The sequence below is a fragment of the Biomphalaria glabrata genome, chromosome 14, assembly GCF_947242115.1.
Source record: "Biomphalaria glabrata chromosome 14, xgBioGlab47.1, whole genome shotgun sequence".
NCBI classification, from domain to species: Eukaryota; Metazoa; Mollusca; class Gastropoda; family Planorbidae; genus Biomphalaria; species Biomphalaria glabrata.
In genome coordinates, this window is record NC_074724.1 from 15,037,199 (window position 1) to 15,060,817 (window position 23,619).

The 23,619-nt window shown below is 33.4% G+C and overlaps 1 protein-coding gene across 1 annotated transcript in view; it reads right to left on the bottom strand.

Moving 5' to 3' along the window:
- Positions 1–19,931, bottom strand: part of LOC106060963 (secretory phospholipase A2 receptor-like) — a 39,486-nt gene extending 19,555 nt beyond the window's left edge. The window contains exons 1-13 of the mRNA XM_056011146.1: positions 19,703–19,931; positions 17,542–17,633; positions 16,199–16,301; positions 14,234–14,335; positions 13,285–13,400; positions 12,559–12,658; positions 10,581–10,802; positions 8,957–9,048; positions 8,449–8,554; positions 6,224–6,421; positions 3,782–3,897; positions 3,333–3,432; positions 2,637–2,831 (exon numbers count right to left, since the gene is read on the bottom strand). Coding sequence (XP_055867121.1) covers positions 2,637–2,831; positions 3,333–3,432; positions 3,782–3,897; positions 6,224–6,421; positions 8,449–8,554; positions 8,957–9,048; positions 10,581–10,802; positions 12,559–12,658; positions 13,285–13,400; positions 14,234–14,335; positions 16,199–16,301; positions 17,542–17,633; positions 19,703–19,781 — 1,621 coding nt within the window. The 5' untranslated portion in view covers positions 19,782–19,931. The remainder of the gene's footprint in view (positions 1–2,636; positions 2,832–3,332; positions 3,433–3,781; positions 3,898–6,223; positions 6,422–8,448; positions 8,555–8,956; positions 9,049–10,580; positions 10,803–12,558; positions 12,659–13,284; positions 13,401–14,233; positions 14,336–16,198; positions 16,302–17,541; positions 17,634–19,702) is intronic.
- Positions 19,932–23,619: the final 3,688 nt, after the last annotated feature.

A 23,619-nucleotide genomic window follows, 5' to 3' on the forward strand; every position in this document is an offset into this window, starting at 1 on the left:
CGCTTCACATTGATCAAAGCCATTTCGAGTCAAGGCCGGCCGGTCTATTGTTATCGGCAAGAAATTGTTATGTGCAGACTTGTTTAAAATTTTAACGATAATTACATGGTATATTCCTAAATATGACAAACTATTTTTTTACAGTAAATGATCAATTTCTATCATTACTACTAGATAAATATTTCTGATTTCATAAATTTACCATCGGATTGTTACTTTTAAATGCGCATCGATTGGTCTGGAATTTGTTATATTGCTTAGTCTATAGCCTTGGTCTTTTATCAATGACTGTAAAGATGCTACAATGTAAGTTATGAAGTATGTATAAGGACTTTGATTTTCTTATGCGTAATTGTTAATACATTTATATCAGCTTTATTAAACAGCCATTATCATAAATTTATACTTTAGATTTATACACACACATGCATTATAGAAAAGGTGTGCGAAAAGTATTGGTTACTTCAAAATTAAAAAAAAAAGATATACATATCATCAATGAAATGAACCTAACATACAATGATAATGAAACTAAAGCTAACATCCTAAACAAATACTTTGCATCAGCATTCTCAGCCCCAGGAGACAAAGACATATTACTTAATTTAAATCAAATAGACACCATAGGAGATATAGAAGTACAAAAAAAAGGAATCCAAAAACTTTTAGCCAACATCAAACCGAATAAAGCTTCTGGACCTGATGGTATTCCAGCTAGATTACTCAAAGAACAAAGCAATGAGCTAGCACCAGTGTTCAAAATACTTTTTCAGGCATCGCTTAACCAGGGCAGAGTACCAAGGGACTGGAAAGAAGCTAATGTCACCCCCCTATTTAAAAAAGGAGAAAAATCTGACCCAGGAAACTACAGACCAGTATCACTAACCAGCATCACATGCAAAATCCTAGAACACATATGTAGTAACACCATAAACCACTTAGACAAATATAATGTCCTTACTCCATACCAACACGGCTTTAGGAAATATAGATCATGTGAAACACAACTAATAGAGCTAATGATAATCTTTCAAAAGGTTTAGAAAATAATGAGCAAATAGATGCTATATGATTACATTTTTCCAAGACTTTTGACAAAGTTCACAACCATAGTTTGCTTAAGAAATTAAAATATTTTGGCATTGATGGTCCATTGCATCAGTGGATTAAGGATTTTCTGATAGGGAGAGAACAAACTGTAATAATAAATGGCTCTAAATCAACACCAATAACAATAAACTCATGCGTACCTCAAAAAAACAGTGTTAGGTCCACTACTGTTTTTAATTTACATAAAAGATTTGCCTAATTGCATTAGTTCAGGAACAAAAGTCAGATTATTTGCAGACGATTGCATAATATATAGAACAATAAAATCAACACAAGACACAGATATTTTACAAAGAGAATTAGATGAATTACAGAAATGGGAATCAATTTGCAGTATGTCTTTCCACCATGAAAAATGTCAGTTATTAAGGGTAAAAAAATACTAAAACAAATAAATTCCACTTATCTTATTCATGGTAAACCAGTAAAACAGACTAAAAATGCAAAATATCTAGGTGTTATAATAAATGAAAAAACTGTCATGGAATCCCCATATTGATGAAACTATAAAAAAAATCAAACAAAGCATTAAGGTTTGTTAAAAGAATTTTCTATAAATCAAATAAGAACATACAACTAAAATGTTATTTAACCTTGGTTAGGCCAATAATAGAATATGCATCCTCTGTTTGGGACCCCTCAACTCAAGAAAACATTAAGAAACTGGAACAGACACAAAATAGAGCAGTGAGATTCATAACAAACGAATATTCACATTTGACTAGAGTAACACTTTAATAAAATCACTAAATTTAGAAAGCCTTCAGCATAGATGACTCAAAAGTAAAGTAGCAATCATACATAAAACACTGAACCATAATCTTCAAATACAAAAACAAAATTTAATAAAATACTCTGAAAGACACAAAGATAAAGGCACATTCCTCGTCCCATATGCAAGAACAAATTTGTACAAATGCTCCTTCTTCCCTAGTACTATCAGAGCATGGAATGGGTTGCCTGAGCTAGCCAGGAAAACCAGTGACTTAGCAGAATTCAAGTCATTATTTAACATGCATGACTAGATGCATAACGCGTACGAATCAATCATCTTTTTTTTTTTTAAGTAACGTCTGTATTTTATAAGATAAGGTAAGAACTGCTCTCAAATTAATAAAAAGATAAAAAAAAGCAGAATTAAAAGAACTAAAAATTATCTTCAAGATAAAGACAATCGAAATTACAAATCCATCTATTGCTGCATAGCTTAGGAAACTGTCATGAATCTGCACATCAGATATTGACCAGGGATTCTCCAGCATTTCACAAATGAACGACCAAATAGAATAATCACATTCAACCTCAATCTGATGACATAGAAGAGAGCACCTGGTTGCATACGGGTTCAAAAACGAGACAACTGGAGGTCACTCAAAAGGACCGAGAGACCCATTTTTGAGACCAAAAGAAAATCCTATGCCGAGGACAGACGTAGAGGGCGAAAAAAAAATTAATCGACCACCTGCGGACAATGGTTATGCCTATGAAATGTATCACTTTTATTTCAATCTAAAGGTTGGGCCTACCTTTTTCACATATAAAACTCTTTTCGCTATTACACTGTGTGACGTATAAACGTCCGTTACTAAGATATAAGCACGATTCGGTTGTATCTCCACTTAATTGTTGCACACCATCCGCCAACCAGTTGGAGAAAACTGTTTCAGCGTTGCTTGTCCAATTGAACTCATTATCCGTCTGTCTTGCACCAACCCAGACATCTAGTTGAGACAAAAGAAATATTTTGTTGACGTAATACTTTGAATTAGTAATACCTAACCTACATCCTGCGAGCCCAATATGGCCCTTGAGTCCTTGACTTTTTATAGAGACCCATCGAAAACATCGACTTAGGACGAAACAGCAGAGGATTGGTAGCAAAGGATTCGAAATTTCTTGTTTTGTTTGATACGCGTCTCGTCACTGTGTGTATGTCACTAGTCTTAAACATTGTATGGACTGAGACAAGGACTAAAAATCACGAAATTCAAAATCCTAATCTTCAACGAAATTAGAACCAGGGACCTTTTACCTCTCGCTCCCCCACCCCATTTAAAAAAAAATCATTTTTTTATTTTTATCTCGCATTAAACTTTATTTGCGTACCCTCTTAGTTTGATTATTCTGGTAGTTCTAATTTTTATGTATGTTAAAGATTGATAAAGAAATATATGATCTAATTAAAAAATTATCATTTTAAAAATATTAATTTTAGAACCTACCTTTTCCTGGGGCAATGCCATTGTATAATGTAATGACAAAAACACTTTTCTCTGGTGTTGACATTTCAAACAGTTTTCCACCAAATTTTTCACAGAATTTCTGAAAAAAGTATTTCTAAATTTTGAATTTTTTTTTATATTCTTTATTTAAAATTAAAGCAAATAATAGTCATGGTGTATAATACGATTATATTTTAAAGCTAGCTTTTCATCTAGCTTGGGGACTTTAAGAACAATTTTCGATTCCAAACAAAGTCAAATCAAAGTAAAAATTAACACTTTTTATACTCGTTTCGAATAACTGATAATCAACACTACCTATAATATGTGTAAGTCTGTGAACAGGATACATTGTAAAGTAATCTATTTAGCGTTATTCGCAATAGTGGAAAATCTGCAGTAAGAACATTGGGAGCAAGCAAATACAAAGAATTAATCAAGGAATATACCTGCGCTTTTTGCCACGTTATTTGAACATCAAACAGTTTGACACATGTGCCATTATTGTAAGCAGCTATTTGCCAAGGATAACAAGCATCAGTGGCAGGTTCTAGATAGTTGATTTCTTTACACAAAAAAATACAACACATTTTAAAAATGATTTTTAAAAACCTTAACAAGACATTTAAGATACAAATGCTCCTTCTTCCCTAGTGCTATTAGAGCATGGAATGGATTGCTAGAGCTAGCCAGGAAAACCTGTGACTTGGCAGAATTTAAGTCATTGGTTAATATGCATGACTAAATGCATGACGCGTAGGACGTAATCATCTTATTTTTTGAAGTAACGTCTGTATTATATAAGATAAGATAAGAAATTATTTTTTTTTAATAAATGATTCTAAAGAATGACCAAAAGATCAAAAGAATGACTCAAATGAATGTTTCAGCAAGCAAAAAATAAAGAAAGGAATAATGTATTATGCAATCTATTCACAGGATATCTTATTCTCTTAAGCGAACAATTCTTAATGGCTCTAACGATTTTAAAAGAAGATTATAAGACATAAATATATAAATGAAAAACAAATTCTCAACTCATTGGCCACATCGCGAAAACTCAAGGTTGAAGGTTATATTGGTTTTACCAAGTTTCATTGATGTAATATTCATTTTAGCTTCACATATTTCTTGAATAAAAGTGATGTTTGAGGAACAAAAAAGTGACACCATTTTATTGTATTAAACCATTACGCCAAAATAAAAGCCACCTACAATTCTGTCTTCTGCTCAAGTGTAAACAATTTATAAATCACGCAAAACACTATAACCATTACGATAATTTAAAAAACAAATCTCCCGTATAAATCAATCTACATAGCACGCAGCAAGAGTGGCACTTCTTGAATTGAACCAAAATTACAATGTTAGTATCTATTTTGAAGAGTAAAAATAAAATAAACATAGAGAAAAATGTATGAGTAGAGTTGAGAAGAGTAATTGAAATCTTTTTTTTTTTTCTCAGACATTCTTAAAAAGCAAAATGATAGCGATGAATATTAAGGATTGGAAGTGTATTTTTTTTTAAATTGTAAATACCCGTTTTAGTTGCCCCCGATTAGGGAAAAGCCGGTCTTTCTTTTTTCTAAGGTGGCAAGACCGCAAATATAAAATATCTATGTTCTTGCGAATTCCAGTATGGACAGTATAAAGGGACTGTTTATAGTTTGACAGTTACGCTGAAAAGGTGTGTGCCGTGGCAGTCTTTTTTTTAGGTGAGTTAAATGGTACCAAGAAACACTTTAGAAACCAGCTAGGTGCCAACTTGCTTTAACTAACATAGAAGAGAGCACCTAATTGCAGGCTGCTTCAGAACGAGACAACTAAATGTAACTTACAAAGGCCGTATGATACACATGTGAGACCAAAAGACAATCCACTGCCGAGGATAGACGTAGATGTCGAAAAGAGAATCTATAACGATAAGCGGCAGACAACAGTTATGTCTGTGCTGGCTGTAGCAAAATATATTGGTCGCAGATGGGACGTGATATACTGTACTCCTCATTAATCTTCGGACTCAAAAACAAGTCTGATAACTATGATGCGTAGAATTCATGTGTATCTACTCATTATTTACTAATGAAGCTTTTAATACAAGAGTTGGGTTTGGTCAAAGAGGTTTCTTTAGTACACTTTTATATTTACAAGTTTTGACATATATCCATTTCGCATAGGGCCCCGTAATCTGTAGGGTGTAGTATAATATTTTGTTTGATACTAAAATATTATAATATAAATCCAATCTTTAAAAACAATTTTAAATTTATATTTTAGACTTTAATTCTCCGAATGTTATGCCCAAAAATTGATTTGATGAACACTAGGGCAATGTTTTTAAGTCTGGAAAAGTATAGCCTCTTTCTTTGTTGCAAAATCCACTATTCAATGTTTCTAGATTTAATGCATATTAAATGCCATATTAAATGTTTGAAATAAACCATTTGAGAAATCGCAATGCAAAGACTTACTTCCAAGCCAATAATAAGCCAATAATTAAATGCAGAAATTGCAATGGAAAAGGACAAGACGTGAGCAACTGTTTTTCTAGACTTCAGGGTACTTCTAAGATTTTAAAAAATTTAAATGACATTTAGAAGGATCAAAACATATAAGCAGTTTTCGTCTTGGTCCTCAGGTCCTGTTATATTCAACTCATATTTGCTATAATTAAACTAAACAAAACATCTTAGGTACTTATGCTTCAGTATTGGTTTTCTGAATGAATAAACAATATAAAATATTAATGGGTAATGTTGGATAGTGCTCATTAGAACGTACTCATGTTTAAGTTACGATATAAGAAATTGTATAAACCCAATCAACATTTTTTTTTCAAACTTCAAATATTCAGTTATAATAAATATAAATCTCAAAAATTAAGCACCAACCTATATCACATATGAACTCTCGGTTTGTGTCGCACTTGTTATCGTTCAACGTCCTTGACTGAACGGCCTCGACACAGTGGTCAATCCCTAGATTATTATTAGGTTCTGCATTACCCCATGGTATATTAATAGCTCTTGCTTGAGAATAGGCCCAGCCAAAATGTCTATCGCTTCTAATGTTTGTTAGTGCAATCCAAGCTGAAATCAAAGCACCTCTAGAGATTATAAGCAAGCCAACTATCAAATATCAATTATAAAAAAAAGATTGAATAAAGAGTGGACCGTTGAATTGCTGCAATATTTCTCAATATCGATCTCCGCTTTTCTATATACAGCAAAAATTATAAATTAATTCTTATAGATAAGGCCCGGTGGCTTAGCGGTAAAGCGCTTGGCTTTCGAACCGGGAATGCCGGGTTCAAATCGTAGTGAAGATTGGGATTTTTAATTTCGGGATCTTTGGGCGCCTCTATTGGGTAGCTGACATTAGTTGGGGAAAAGTCGCTATGCAGGCCTCATGACATCCTCGATAACCTTAGGCCACAGAAACATATGACCTTAACATCATCTGCCCTATAGACCATAAGGTCTGAAAGGAGAACTTTATCTTTTTTTTTTTACTTATAGATTAACTAATTAATACATTTTTGATTGATTCTTGTGTTTTCATCGAAAACGAATGATTGTTCAAAACTGGGAGAATTATTCCTAACTATGGAAGCACACGCTATTGGTTCCCACAAATAGTTTGCATACTAATTATCACTAAGCTTATTTTATGCCATTTAACTGCACATTCAACAAATAAAGAAGATATCAGGGACACATTGTTCAAAGAGTAAGTTACGACACTTAAAATTTTAGAAGTAAAAATTACACACACGGGTATATTATTATTTTTTAACAAAATGACAGCTATACCCTAAACTTTTTTATGATCCTATAAGCTGGGTTTCCAATTTTTTATTTCATTAATTTTTAATTAAAAACAAATAATTTTGGCAAAATTTTTTTAGCGAATAAATAAGCGAAAACATTCTATGTAGGGGATTCTAAATAAATGAATAATAAGAATATTATTTTTTTAGTAACTAGAACGTGACAACAAGCGAAAAAAAAGCCTATGTTGCTAAAGTGTATTTATTGGTTTGGTTCAGTCATGTCATTATGTTTGTAGTAGATATGGACCATTAATTCCGATAGTGGTCGATAAAGACCCACAGGGGTCTACTGTGAGAGTGAAAAAGTGAATTGGGGGTCTATGAGATTTTAACGGGGGTCTACGATAGTGGATCTAAATTAAGAAAAATGTATTTCGTATTAATAATAAATGTGTACCTTAGCTGATCCATTGAATTTCAACCTTCAATGATTTTAATGATTTTTTTAAATTTTAACATCTTTAACATTTTAAAAATCTTTATTGTGTTTACATGGAACTAATAATAAACATAATCCAACAAAGAAATGTAGATAGCCTAGAAATACCGCAATTATTGGGCTTCATTTCTCCCTCAGTTGTCTAAGTGCGCGTTATGTACCAAGTTTTAAGTCATGATGCCATCAAACCAGCTGGAAGATCATATGAGACTATAACACCTTGATAAAATACATAGGCCTAAAGATTTGAAACACTTGTGAACACTTAAATATAAGTTTCAGAATAGATCCACAGAGGACAGAATCTTCACTTCAACATTATAAAATGGGACTATTTGCGAGCGTCTGAACTATATCATCCTATAGCGAAATTGGGAACACAATGCACTATAGGTAAACATTGAATTGAACTATTTTACACAAACTTGCCTCTGATATCATAAAACGAATTCCTATTATGCAACAATGTAGTTCAAAGACGTACCAACAACATTAGTTGTGATATAGAAAGCTGTAAATAACATATTTTTCTATAAATCTGGTCAAGGTAACATTGCCTGGTAATGAATCAGTATTTCTGTCATAGTTTTGTTTTTGTATGAATCAGGAAATCCCCGAAGAACTACCGAGAAATTTTATAAGTTGTTCCCTCACACTCAAGTACGTGGGTTTTCTCTTTTTAACGCTCTTTTGGAATAAATCAAGCGGAAATCATAATCTATTGAGCAGATTGTTTCATAACTGTTACTTGCGGCTACACTAAAAAATACGGCTGCTAAACTGGCATATAAACACAGAAGACGCTTAAGAGCGTATCAGTACATAACACAATACTATCTACAGACCTGCATCACACCATGAGAAATAGTTGATCAAGTCAAACGTCTTGCTTCTTTCCTCCTCAAAAATAAGTTCAGCCAGACTGCCGCCATGAAAACTTTCACAAAATGCCTGACAAGAAGGAATTCGCAATACAATGTGAACCAATCACTGACGTTTTGTTTATGCTATTTTTTTTTGCTTTTTAAAGAAATGTTCTGCTGTATTTCCATTGTCATTAAGTAATCATATTTGAAAATCGATGTAATTATATAAGTTATTAATAATGTATAAAAAAAAATAAACAAACGTATTTTCATCTTAAATTTCAAGTATAACCAAAAAACGAAAAAAAATCTTAATTGTTTTCTGAATTTAAAATCTGGATATATAATAAAATTAAATTCTATAATAAAAATACTAACACTAAAATTAAGCGAACTAGAATTGGGTTTTATATTAATTGACATTAAAATTTGGAAAAGTAAATATTTTCACAGGTTGTAAAATAAATAAAACGCGTATTTTATTGACCTTGGACTGGTTCCAAGTTGCTAAATGTCGAACTAAGACCAGACATCTTCCAGGTAGGTAGCTAGATTCCATAAAGGGAGAACAAGGATCAACTGAAAGAAATAATATATGCTTCACCTTTATTTCGAAGCGAGAATAAACATAAAATTAAAATCCCTATTTTATTGTATTTAAAATCGTTATTTTAATTGGCCTTAGGGATAACCATTGTCAAATTTAAATCGAACAATTGTGTTCATATAATAGAAATAGGTTAGAGGTCTTAATTAGTGTATGCAAAAAAAAAGGTGACCGAAAAAAAACATTGAGTGAATTTTTAAATAGTGAGACGCGTAAATCATCAAGCAGCGTTGATCTAACAGGAAAATAACGTCTTCTTAAGGAAGTCTTGACTAAGAGAGTCAGGTAAAACAGGTCAATTAAATTTTCGAGTGTCAAAAAATATTTTGCATTGTAGTTATCCATCCATGTTTGATTATCAACGTAGCAAAATGATACTAAAACCAATGTTTCCAACAAATAATCTATTTAAAGCTAGAGATTTCGTTGCAGCTTCCAATAAATATCGTCTTCATGAGAGGTATCTCAAAAATGATGACTTAAAACTTTCCGAAGACGTTTCAAAACGTCTCCGCTAAAGGAATTAACTTTTGACGTTCTTGTATCAGAACGTCTGAAATTCTCTCGAGCATACATACATCGTTAGGTTGAACATTTTAATATGAGAAAAAGTGTCAAGACGTCTTACTTATTATGATGATGATCCTATGACGCTCGAGTCCATAAGAGGTCTTTACGTTCTATATGTACCTCAAAATGGCTTTGCATAATACCATTGGCTATGCTGCCTCCATCTTTATTAAACTGAATATGACTCGGACGAATGGTGTGCAAGGAAACACTTGACAAATCTACATCAAACCCTTTTTTTACTTTAACGTTTTGTGACATGCGCTCTTCATATTGCCCTGATTGTGGGTGTTTGTGTAATTGTTTATATTTTGTAGATGAATGCTGTTCTGGTTTGCATCTAGATTGTAATGGTTATAGTGGTTATACTGAGGTCGGGGGTGGGCAATTATTGTCAAACTGAATTTCTATTTATTATGACCAACTCAATTGTTTTATCTTTATTATCTTATCTTATCGAAAGTTATTTTATTCAATAAGTATTTTATATATATTTATATATTATATTTGAACATTTTATTGTTCCAGCGTCTTATGTATCTTGATTCAAGAAATCGTTAATACTAAATACTGCATTACTCTCTATTCTTCGGACTCGAAGACCATCCTTATTATACTGAATACTAAGGATCTTACAGAAAGATGACGATTTGATTTAATATTCGTATTTAGCATTCCGATTCACCAAATTTCGTTACCTGAACGACGTTTCATTGACCAGCATCTATTTAACACCTACCCCCAACCTGACCTGGCTTTGTAGAAGTGAGGCAAGTGACACATAAGATTTTACGATGGCTTCGCCTTAATGATTTGTTAAAAGTACAGTAAAATTTTATTTTCGATTCTAGATTTTTGGTCTATAAATCATTTTTTTTTCTGGTTAAAAGCTAATCTCTAACATTTTGATCATTTGTTACACTTTGCATCTGACCTCTTGCACAGACAAAGGCATTCTCTTGATCACAAGCCTCGTTGTAGAACGTTGTATTGTTGGCATTCATCAGAACGCACTCATTGTCTGTAGTGTTGGAAATGATCACATCATACAACGGCAATTTGCTTTGGAGACGACTGTTGGTACTTTCCCATGTCAGTTTGAAATCAAACAGTCCACCATATAGATTGACATTTTCTCTCCTTGCTCTGACCCAAACTAATATAAAATAAATAATACAAATAAATTAATTATTGTGTTGTCATTTATTTCTCACAATAGATCCAGGGTTTTAAATGAGATGGATCGTTAAAGCAGATTTGCAGCAATAAAAATAAATACTTTTTATAACAGCTAAGTACCAGGTGACCAAGCCCCCCACCCCATCCCCTAAGTTGAATGATTTTTAAAGGAAAGTTTATATAGATTCGAACTCATAAATTATCGGTAATTAAATATTGTGTTTGATACCGTCAAGGAAATAAATTCTTCATATTCAGAGATATGGCTAAATGTTTAGGGTTTTGTCCCCTTAGAATCTAGATGATTGTGATCTCTCCAACACCAGTAATCGGATTAAGTTGAAACTTTAAACAAATATTTATTGTACCTAATAAAACATGAATCTATTTTTAAAAAATAACATATTAGTCAATTCATTATTGATAATTAATCATTTTGTTCGCTATTGAATAATGAAAAGTAACTTCTACATTTTTGAGGGCTAGTTTGTAAGTGCGGAGTTCTTTCCCTTAGATACGGTTTTGTTTTAGTATTTTAAAAATGTTGCTTGTCGTGCTAAATATACCAAAGTCTATTTTATGTCCAGCTATGTTTAACAGCATCAAAAACAAAGCGTCTGTCAGTGAGGTTGTGTTAATACAAAACTTTCAATACTATTACAATGTGAATAAAGTTCTAGAAAGACGTCTTTAAGTATGTAGAATTAACACTATATTAAAAATTAAAATATTGGGCTTGGCCGGCTCTACTGGTTCTAACAATTGCAGGGCTCATTCTGGGCAGGTGTCCGCGGTAAATACGGCACCTAGAGAAACAGTGTGTAGGTAGTGACATTAATTGGGGCTTGCTTCTATCAGTACAAAGGACTTATTTCTTAGGCACCCTAACAAGCTCAGCATATAAGACGTCTTAAGGGATTCTTCCATCTGGCATGCGAGTGACATGACCGAGTCAGCGTTGTCTTCTCTGTGTAAGAAGAGCATAGATGCTGTGCATTTTGGCCCGTTTCAAAACTTACTGGTTGGTGACATGATCCCTCGTAGGCAGCGTAAGTGGAAGCTATTTAATCTGTGTTCTTGACGCATGTAAGTTGCCCAGCTTTCACTGCCATAAAGAAGTGTGCTCAGAGCGCTTGGAGAGTTTTGCCATTGCTGCAGAAGTCTTTCCTATTCTTTTTGTCAGCTCAGTGTCAGCTCAGTGTCTAAATCTAGGTTGCTGGCTATTGTTGTTCCCAAGTAGGTAAATTCCTGCACCACTGTAAGTGTGTGGTTTCCAATATGTATTGCTGGTATTATTGCGACATCTTGTTTCAGGTTTCGGTCTTGTAGAGACTTATTGTAAGACAAAACTCTTGATAAGCATTCTAGAGCATTCACAAGCCTCTGCAATCCTTATTGTGAGTGAAGTATCGAACAGCAGTTCTGTAATCAAGATACGCCTTCTTCGTTTTGGCTTTAAGGCGTTTTAGGATAAATAGCTTTCCATTGGATCTACTGTGGATATATACTCCATCTTCCAGGGATTTAAAAAGCGCTGGTAAGTATACGAAAAACAAAAACAAGCAATTTTGTAGGAGTTGAATAAAATGTCAACAATTTATGTTTCTTTATACGAATACATACAAATCAATAAGAATTTTAAAGCAATTATCGATATTAAGTGAGTTTATATTGTCGCTTTACACTTCAGATAGATAATATTTACACGTTTAAACGTTTTTAGTAGAACTTACCTGAACTCGTGGTGATATTTTGAAGAAACTTCAACAATACGATCTTTTCATCATCCCCTGGTGTCTCTAGCAACGTAGAGTTGCAGAGTGTACAGTGGGACTGAAAAATTAAATAATTTGATCCGTTAGAATGTATATGTTACGAGCAAAGTTCTAAGAACGAAACTTTTTTACATTTCCGTACTATATGTCCTGTTCTCGAGAATGACGAAATTGTTACCGAGCAAAGTGTGTTACGTCAAATAAAAAGATTAATGTAATCAGAGCAAAACAGGAACAAGATAATTACTTCATTAAACCAATCTACAATGTAACGCAATGACATATCAATAATAGAAATTCATTGGTCCTTTGTTCAGTGAGGACAGGCCCAATTCAAGCTTAAACAAAGAGAAATGAGGGATGACCACATGAATCAAACGAAATAATTCTTTGAAATTAAGAAAAAGGGTAAGACGTGACATGATTTTAAAATAAACTGACACAACAATATCACTGACGCAATATTAAAGCAACTGAGCATAGTATTCTATAAATGTCTATTTATATTAACTGCTAAAAACATTAGAAATTGCATTACTAAATGGTGTACACAAATTATATAATATGTAGTTGGAAATACAGAGCTTAAAAATACGTTTAAATAGTGTACACCAGTTACAAGACTCTGAAATATTTCCCCATTATATAAACTAGTTTATGCTTCAATGTTATTATGAAACATACCGTTGCATTAGGTAATGATAAATTCACATTAAACAGTTTGAAGCAAGTTCCGTTGCTGAATAGAGCTGATCTCCATGGATAGCATGGGTCGTCCAAGTGTTCTAGGCCTTTAAAGTCTAGGTATTCATAAGAAGAATGGTTTATTAAACAGTGACAACAATATTTGTGTTGAGAAAGATTTCCTTTGTGTTGAACACATTTATTTTCAGAATTTCAACTTTACTATTTAGTTCGAAATAAAACTATTACAATGTTTATTTATTTCTTAGTCTAAAACATGATAGACACAAGGGAATCTTAACGATGTTATGTTCTGTTGAAGCTGCTAAGTATACGCTTGCACATTATATCTACTATTAAGATGCTGTCACACATAGCATTCATCTCGCATTTTTTTTAAAGTATTTTTTTTTTCACTTTTAGTGCTAAATGTACAATTTGCAGTAGTTTCCAGAAGAAAGTGAGGTTTTGGGTAAGTATATAGCTATGATGCTTTTCAAGGAGGCTTGATTTGACTATAGTTGTGCTCTCTGAGCAGCTCAAGGCAGAGCGGAATCTCTCTGATAGTTCCTCCCTCCACCAGTCAACCAATGAGATTTGGACAAGCACTGGGAATATTTTTAGCATGAAAATTGATCTATACAAAAGTATTTTTTTAAAATATGTAATTTTGCATCTGCATTTTTCAGATCTCAAGAAATGTCGTAAAAATTGTGTCAAAGTTTCATTGTACTGTGAAGAAAACGAAGAATTAAACTTATAGTAACGATATAATTGGCATTTTAAAGAGTTCTATACAATAGAGAAAAAAAAAACAACGTTTCTTTAAATTGTATAACTATCATCTATAAATTCTCTTTCTGCACATGCACAAACATTAAATATAAAAAAGGTCCAATAAAACATTTTCTTTTCATAGCCTATATATTTACACACAAAAATGTCTGACCTAGGTAACAGAAGAATTCGTGCTTTTCTTCGCATTTCTGTGAGACGAATACATTCTCAGACTTAGAGATTGCCTTGCATGTTTCATTCTGATGAGTCCACGCTAGAAGTTAGAGCAGATTTATTTATCACCATTGTGACACTGGGAGCAATTCAGTTCGTTGTTATAAAACTTATATAAACTCTGTCTGGTCTAAAATCAGAACATGTTACTTCTCCCACAACCCTTTTAGGATCAAGTTGAAACTTTATTTATTTTACCTAGCAAAGCCTGAATCAATTACAAAATTAGTAAACAAATTAATTATTGGTAATTAATTATTTTATTATATCAAAAAAGGGAAATGACTTCTACATTAAAGGGAGATATAGTTGTAAGTGTGGAGTTCTTTTATTTTAGCTTGCTTAAATACTGTAGATATAGGTTGATGATTTTGAAGTATAAGCCTCATACTACCACCATGGTGGTAAGTTCAATTAGACTATACAGTATGTGCATTATCTATTATCTTTATAGCCAGTGCCGATGTGAATTGAGAATTGTTTTACATGTAACGATGATAAGGAATAGGCCTAGATCATACGTTTGACTAAATGAGATAAGAATCTAGATTTAGTTGCTTTTTTTTTTTCAGGAACAGAGAAAACTACCTTACTTTGTATAGACTCTTTGTTTTGTATATCGAAAGTCTGGAGAGGGGTGTCTGACTGAAGTCATCAAATTGAAGTATACTACTCTGTAACTTTTGGATGTTACCATTGGAGTTTAATTATTTACTTTCGTGTAGATAAACAATTGAGTGTTATGCGCATAAAAACACACATAGACTAAGTGTGCCTTGCACTAGCAATGAACACTTCAAGGAAGATATTGGGCTTACTAAGTAATTAGCTAAATAACAAATCTAAATGTAATCAGTCATATAACAAATTCTAAATAAAAGTAGTTACATAACAAGAACAAATATGGTTAGGTACATAACAACGCCTAAAGGCAAAATCTAAGTCTTTTAGAAGGCCCACACTCAACGATATTCACTTTAAATCGGTTAACTACTAGAATGAATTAATTTGTTGTTGTTTTTTGTGTGTGTATGAAATTATAGATCTAGTGAACCTGTTTTAATCAGGCCTTTAATGATATATAGTCTACTGTGAAAAAATAAGCCTATAGTTACAATTATAAAATAGGAAGTGACTAGTGTTCAACTGTTTACAGCCGAATATTTACATACAGCAATGATAACGAACTACGTAAAATAAGTTAACAATTCTTCTACAAACTTAAAATTAGCGGCAGCACTCTCAGTCGGACACAACTCTTTCGGCACGGGGCGCGCATGGGGACGTTTTGGTGCGATATGTAATTAGACGATAATTTAATAACCGCGAAGCTTTTATAACAATGTTTTTTTTTCCACTCTACTATAATATTGTATAAATACTATGAATTCTAACACCATCCAGCGAATTGTTGTTTATTGTTTGTTTTATAGAAAGGATTTTCTTATTTCATGAATATATAATAACTCCGATTCCTGAATGGTAATAACATGCTCCACCTCGCCTTGAATTATATTTTATTTCTGGATGACTTTCTTCGAGTTCTTTCCAAAAGACATTTTTAAAAAAATGACTCAGCTTAATATCCGAACAAGCTAAGATACTTTTTAAAGAAATAATACAATGAACGTAAATAATGGGACCAAAACATTTCGCTCCAAAACGTCCCGTGCGCCCAAACGGCTTCGCCAAAACGACCTTCGCACCAAAAACGGCTGTGCCAAAACGGCTGCGCCAAAACGGCTGCGCCAAAACGTCCTGCTTCGCTCGCGAACTTGGGCATATTCGTCGTAGTATGTACTCTCGACTTTTATAGGTTCAAACCATGCCGTCTTTCCGCCGTCTTGCAAAAGGTTTGGTCTGGCCTTCAACTCTACGGACGCATGGTCTTATAATTGTTTACCGTAGTCAGCGTTGTTTTGGTTCATTAGGTTTGATGCTGCTTTGATCACATCAACTCTTGCATTGAAGGGAATTGATCCGTGGAATGTGTCCTCACAATAACTCTATCAGAAACAAAGAGTAGGATTATAGAAAGTCTAAACAGTTATACATACGTTTTTGTGGAATAGTGGTTTACTTAACGTTTTGAAGATCTTGTCTTTAGGGACTATAAATGTGTTGGGTGATTTCAATGGGGCATAGTTTACTTTCTCAAACGTTTAAAGAAATAAACAAAATCTACTGCCAGATACTCCAGTCCCAAATATAGCTGCTTCCATATATCCTCGCCCTACACACTATTATTCCTTATGAATATGGATAGAACTTGAATGTTATAAGACTCTTTTTTTGCATAAAATTAAAACGAAATTTTTTTTTTTTAAATCCATTATGAAATATAGAAAATAACAACACTTGCGATATATAGGTTAAAGTTTATATTTACCTCTTGAAGGGAAAAAATATTCTAAATTTATAAATAAAATTAAGTATTAAGACCATTCTGTCTTTCGCAAAATATAAACATAATAATGAAATTAAACATTCTATTTAATCATAAAGTTTTAGAACAATGAATTCAATTTCCATATCAAGCTTGCTAAAAAGAACTTGAGAATGCTTACGAAAAGAAACAAGAAAACATAACAAAAAACATTTGTAAAAAGACAAGACCTCATCTAAACAACTTAAAATATAAATATGTATATATATAAAACAATAGCTCAAACTGTGTATCGCCCTCGTGATTAGACACTGTCACCTTCTTGAACGAACTATTCTAGCAATAAATACCTTTCTTACACATTTATTTATTATATGAACATATAGGTCTAGAACTGGACCTAAAGTTCTGATTTAGAACTCTTAAAATCTAATGTACATCTACTACTAGATCTAGAATGTAGAAGGAATGTATAATACTTTTAAGTAAATATATAATGAAATCTTTGATAATCTATCAATAAACTTTAATCAAGATTAAGTTTAATAAATTACTGAGTTATGGTATTTATAGTTAAATTTAAATTTATTTCCTTTTTTACTCTGAAAAATTATCTCCCTCAAACTAGAGTTCTCTCGTGTGGCAGACATGCCAGTAATTTTTTTCTCAGAGATATACAACTTTTAAATTTCTAGAAAAATCGTTACAGCCATTTTTGATATTAGTGTTGAGATTCCGCCCTCCATCAAGTTACGACTTTTAAATTATAAAGAGATGTAAAAAAAATTAGTTAAACATAATCAAAGACTATGAAATGACAGTCAGTGTTTAGTGGAGAGATGATATAGAGTGTTCCCTACCTTGGAGTCATTCCAAGTCAATGTCAGTTTGATCAGCATCAGACACTTTGTGTCTATCAACACCGAGTCTTTGATCATTGAACATGGATGCACTAAAAGGAATTAAATTAGGTTAATAAACATTGTAAATAGAAACACACATATTGAAATAAACACATGCTCAAAATGTCTTAATATTCCGTTCATTATTAGTGTCATTATTTTAAATACTTTACAAATAAATTAATAATATTCACTGTCTAGAGCTTCCAGGGTCGAGCTTTGTTAGAGGGAATCAAAATTCATTACAGTCCTTCCTTACCTTCTCCTGTCCCTTAGTCTCTTGGGGCACCACGCAAGATCTTTTGACCATGTTTCTCCATTCCTCTATGTATTTTATCTTGGATGGAATCTCATTAAATGTGTTGTCTGGAGATGTGGAATGTCTGCAACATTATTGCCCTCTGACAGGTAACGAGAATCTTCTTAAGAATGTTTAGGGACTAGAATGTGTCTGCGATACTATTTGTATTATTACAATTAGTAATATTATGTGAGCTGGCGCTCTCTGAGCTATTTTTATCTATTTTGTATATTTTATTTTAATTACTTTTATAGGCTAGTGCTAAGCTGCATGTGTGTACTCCCGCCAGCTCTTTAACGTTAGAGTTAGTGTAGATGAGTCATGACCAGTCTCTATAAATAGAACGGACGCTGTCGTGTCTTGTCCCTTTTTCCTGTTTGGGCCACTGGTCTGTAGGTAGCTGGTCTGTGTGACCATGTAGTGTGTGTAATTTCAGCTGGGACCGCCTGCTATAATTCCTGCCTGCTTTACTGCCTGCCTGTCTGCTGTGTAGCTAGTAGCCTGCTCTGTACTAGTTAATGCTTAGTATCCTCTGTCTAGATTGATGCTTTTGTTGTAAATGTTATTGGGTTTAGTGAGTTTAGTGTTGGGGTAATTTAGTTGATGGTTAGTTTATTAGTGTTGCTTGTACTAGTGGTAGAATATTGTAGATTCTAGGTTGGTAGGTGTTAGTTAGTGGTTGATTAGTATTATAGTTGTTTGGGTGATTAGTGTTGAATTTTTGTTAGTTGCATAGGTATAGTTCTTTTATTCAACTTTAGTGTATGCATATATATATATATATTTGATTGATTATTGATTTATTTTTGTATGTAAATAAAGTTTCATTTTTAGTATTCATTTTCAAATAAAGTTTGTCTCTTGCTTTAGTTAGTTAGTTTAGTTTAATTATGCTGTCTGGTTGTTTAGGCGACTCTAGCCCCTTGGTCGCAGACCGAGGTGCACAGATTGGGCCCATCCAGTAGAGCTACCACCTGCCTACTGTAAATAATGAATAAATGTTGAGCAGTAAATAAAAGGTCTCACTCTGTAGCCCCTCCTGACCTGCTGACAATTATTATTAGTTGCATTTAAATTATTGATATTATTATTGCTGTTGCTTACAACGTTTGTCGACGTGGCGCTGTCAGGATCGAGTTATATTGTGAATGGAGAAATTATTCCTGACTGGAAAAGTCGTATGCCTCGTGGGCTGAACCAGGGCTGGACCGAAAGCATGAGATGAAACAATCACGTAATAGGTCAAGATAGACAACGTGGTTTTCCTGGTTGGCTCAGGCAACCCATTCCATGGTCTAATAGCACTTTAGCCCGCCATCGCTGCACCCTTCACACATAGAGAACGTATAACAGTGACCAGGCCATATTAGAAGGGTAATCATGTGAGAGAACATATAACAGTGACCAGGCCATATTAGAAGGGTAATCATGTGAGACAACATATAACAATGACCAGGCCATATTAGAAGGGTAATCATGTGAGAGAACATATAACAGTGACCAGTGTGTTTTGTTTTCCAACCTTTAAGTATCTCTTGTCTATGTTGCTATTATTTTTATATGCATATGCGAACCCTGTCGCTTTTATTTTATGTTTATAGTTTTTTTAATTCATATTTAACTATTCATTGCTGGATTTAAAAACAATAGTTTAGTAACCAAAGTGTTAGCCGAGTCTTTTCAAATAGAAAAAAATACTAGTTTAAATTAGCTTACTAGAAATCTATTGATTAAATTATTCTCATGTTATTCTGACATATCACACTTCACACCTAATAAAAATGTTATTATGGACTAGCTTACCCGGCCTGTACTTACCACAATCAACATTGGCTATCACATTCATTAGAATGTTTAAAGCTAAACATATAGACACTGCTTTTACCATAAACTCCATTCCACGAAATATAAATTTTACACAAATTGCGCAATGATAGATATAGCATGCAAACTTATATTTATGTTGTCACCATTGTAACAAGTTGGTGCAAACAAAATTGTGTGTTTTCATCTTGTTACGACATTACGCTAGCAAAGGAAAATTGGCTGTCTATTACATTGTCAGCTACATACACGACTTCCATAAACAATATTATAACAATAGTATCAGGAGAAGAAGCAATTAGTCATCTTTGTTTCCCGTGTTGGCTTTCAAGAGTGACTTAAGTTACAGGTCATTCATTATTTATAACTTCTTTTCATTAACTTTGTTGTCACAAATGCACAAAAGTCATAGGACTGAAATACAGAGGACCTGTTTAGAAACAGCAAAACATAACATAATAACCTATGATTGGCTTCACAATTCAAGGCCACCCCTGCATACGCAAACAATGTACATAGAAGATGTAAAGATGTTACTAGTTTTGTTTTACATCAGCGTTGTCCGATTATTTCCGCTTGGGGCATTTTACATTTCCGACACTCTTAACATGGACCGCATTACCAGCGAAAGTCGAGTCCCATGGATTCCAGCCTCCTAGTATCCATTATGCACTGACGCTTCGTGGACAGAATATCTCTTCATCATGGTTCGGAGGTGGCACGCTGGTAGTATATTGGGCATCACTGTACTAGGCAGGATTACATGCACCAATCAATACCAGACTTGCTATGCATGTACTCCTGCTGATTTGTATTGGCGTACACTTGTATTATGTACGAAGGAATTGCCTCTGGAGGCATAACATACAAACTTAAAGAGTTGACTATTTCTTTTGTTTCTGAGTTTTTAATATAAGAACACTAGAGTCGGCTTTAGGTGTTTTTTTTTCACAATTTAAAACTTTGTATCTAATTAATAAAAATGACAAATGTTGTTTTCTTTGTAATTTAGTTAAAAAGAAAGACATTTTAATCAAATTATTAAGGAAACTTTATAACAAAAACTATAAACGTTAACAGAGATACAAAATAATTATTTTCCACTCTTAAAATACATACATCCCTTGCTAAAAATCTTTGAAACAAAAATGACTATATTTTGTATCACGTTAAACTTTAAATATGAAAAACAAAACTTAACAAGGTTACAAAGACAGTTTGTGTGGAAACGCAAACTCAAGATCGGCCCCCGAAGTGGTCCACCCAGGCAGGCTTCAATATTTTCAGAATAAACATCCGAATGATATTGTATCAAAGACAAATGACAGATACGAATGGAAAAGGAAGGTTGACAGATCTTGTGTAGTGCCCCAACGGTCCAGCAGATCAAAAGATAGGTGGAAGTAAATGTAAGGTTAGATGTGAATCTGGCCTAACTGGTTTCCCTTTTCAGACCTTGTGGTCTATAGGGCAGATGATGTAAAGTTAATTTGTTTTTGTGGCCTACGGTTAACGAGGGTGTCATGTAGCCAGCACAACGACCAACCATCTTTACTTTTCAACTAATGTCAGGTACACATAAGCGCTCAAGGATTCCGAAGTTGATTATCCCAGTCTTCACTAGGATTCGAACCCGGTACCCCGGTTCGAAAGCCAAGCGCTTTGCCGCTTAGCCACCGCACCTCCCCTGGCCAAAATGATGTCTAATAATTGATATTAGTGTTTTTAAAAAGGCTCAAGCTATTATTTGATATTGTGAGGTGTCCTACACTCAATTAATGCTAAGAAAATGCAGTTTACAAGATTACTTTTCGTTTTAAATTATGTCTATCTTATAATGCATACTAAATATTTTTTCTCTTTAAAAAATAGCAAACATTTGTTTGTGTGTAATTATAGTACCTAGTATAACAACACTTACATAACTTAACAATACAAATATAAAAACAAAATTTTTTGTCAGAAAATCTACAACTGTTTGCATAAATGTGTTAAAATATCAAAAACGATCGTCTCCCCTAATAAAGCCTGATGTGTTTGAGTTTTTAATAGTTAATATTTGTAAAAGTGGTGTAGTTTTATGAAAAAAAAAACTGCTTGCATAAGCGATTTAAAAAATAAGATTTTTCGCTTTCAGAAAAAAAGTACCAGTTGGATCAGAACTTTGAATGGTCTAAAATATAGTGATATCGGATTTTCAGTATCTTTTCTAGTTTACGAGATCTAAACGGACAGACGGACAGACATTTCACACAAAACTAATAGCGTCTTTTCCCCTTTCGGAGGCCGCTAAAAATGAGCAAGTAACCGATGCACCTAAGACTTTGAAAGTTACAAAATATAAATTTATATTTGCATTCACTTTTCTCGTTTTATTTAAGACGTGACATACGGTTAGAAGGACCAAATAATATAAAAAAAAATAAGTAAAGTTTCCCATTTAAGACCTTGCGATGAATGGAGCAGATATGATAACTTCATCTGTTTCTATGGCCAACGGTTAACAAGCAGGGTATCATGTGGCCAGCTCAAGGACCAAATGCCTTTACTTTGCCCAACCTAAGTCATTCACCCGTTAGAGTTGGGTTCACTCAGGGGCGCCCTAAAAATCCCGAAATTCAAAATCACAAATCTCACCGACATTCGAACCCAAGATCCCAGGGTCAGAAGTCGAGTGCTTAACCACTCAGCCACATCGCCTTCAAATAATACTAATAGTGTTTGATATAAACACAAAACAATATTGCGAATGACAACTAAAGAAAGCTCTAAGTGTAAACATTACAAGAAAACTGCTAAATGAACAAGGAAGATAGTGTAGTCAACTTTTAAAACATGACAAGGTAATATATTATTTACCAGTCATCCTATACAAGTATCATTAGGTTTTCAACATGTCTACAGGACCAACTAGTTTGTTTCTGTCATGTAGAGATAAACATGTTCATTTAATATTTCCGGGTTAGTGAATAAAGACGAACTAGATTTTTTGTAGAAATTATGTACTAATAATTTTATTTGAGAACAGCATTATTGTAAACAACAATTTAGGACACAGAGAGACACAGTGGACCTAATATTCCAATATATTGAGCTATTAAATATATACACATAGTAATTATGTAAGAAAATGTCTTTAAGACATATTGTTTATTACTGGTTTCTAGTGATTATTTTCTTCAATGGAAAGATATCTATAAAAAGTAAATTAATAGATGTGTATTGTGTACTGTGACGGATAGTTTTAACAATAAGGTCATCATCATCATCATCAAACTCCATTTTAGTGAAGGCTCAAATCCTCTCTTGCAAAAGCCCTGGACAGAAACCCTGCTGTCTTGCGTAGTGCATACATGTCGCCATACAGGTCAAGAATTTTTGGTTTCCCAGACCTGTCGAGGCGGAGATAAGCAAGTCTGGGGCAGTCAAAAAGAATATAAAACACGGTTTCCTCTTTTTCCCCTTAGCGGGGGCACCGTGAGTCAAAATTAGGCCATAGCCGTGAGAAATATGAGCCAACAGGACAGTGGTCTGTTGACAATTAGGTAAACAATAGTAATATAGAACTATAAGTTAGGACAGCAAGAACAAATGATGAACGGTACAAGAGACGATGGGTAATTGAATGATGAAGAAAGGAAGTGGAACTTTTGGTTTTGGTAGAGAGTGGACGTACTTCAGTTCTATGGAGAATGGACTCGTGAGTACCTATTGGGGTTGTCCAAGATTCTGCCATTTTCGACATTGAATTATTTTTAAGCTTTTATCATATTTTGCTAATGTCACCAATGGAGATGCATTTATATTTAAACATATTATGTTATTTTGTTTGATAAATGTCTGCTGATATCGGCATTCATCTGTTGTATTCCAGAACTAGAATAGTTTGTTTAATACATAATTTCGCCCAC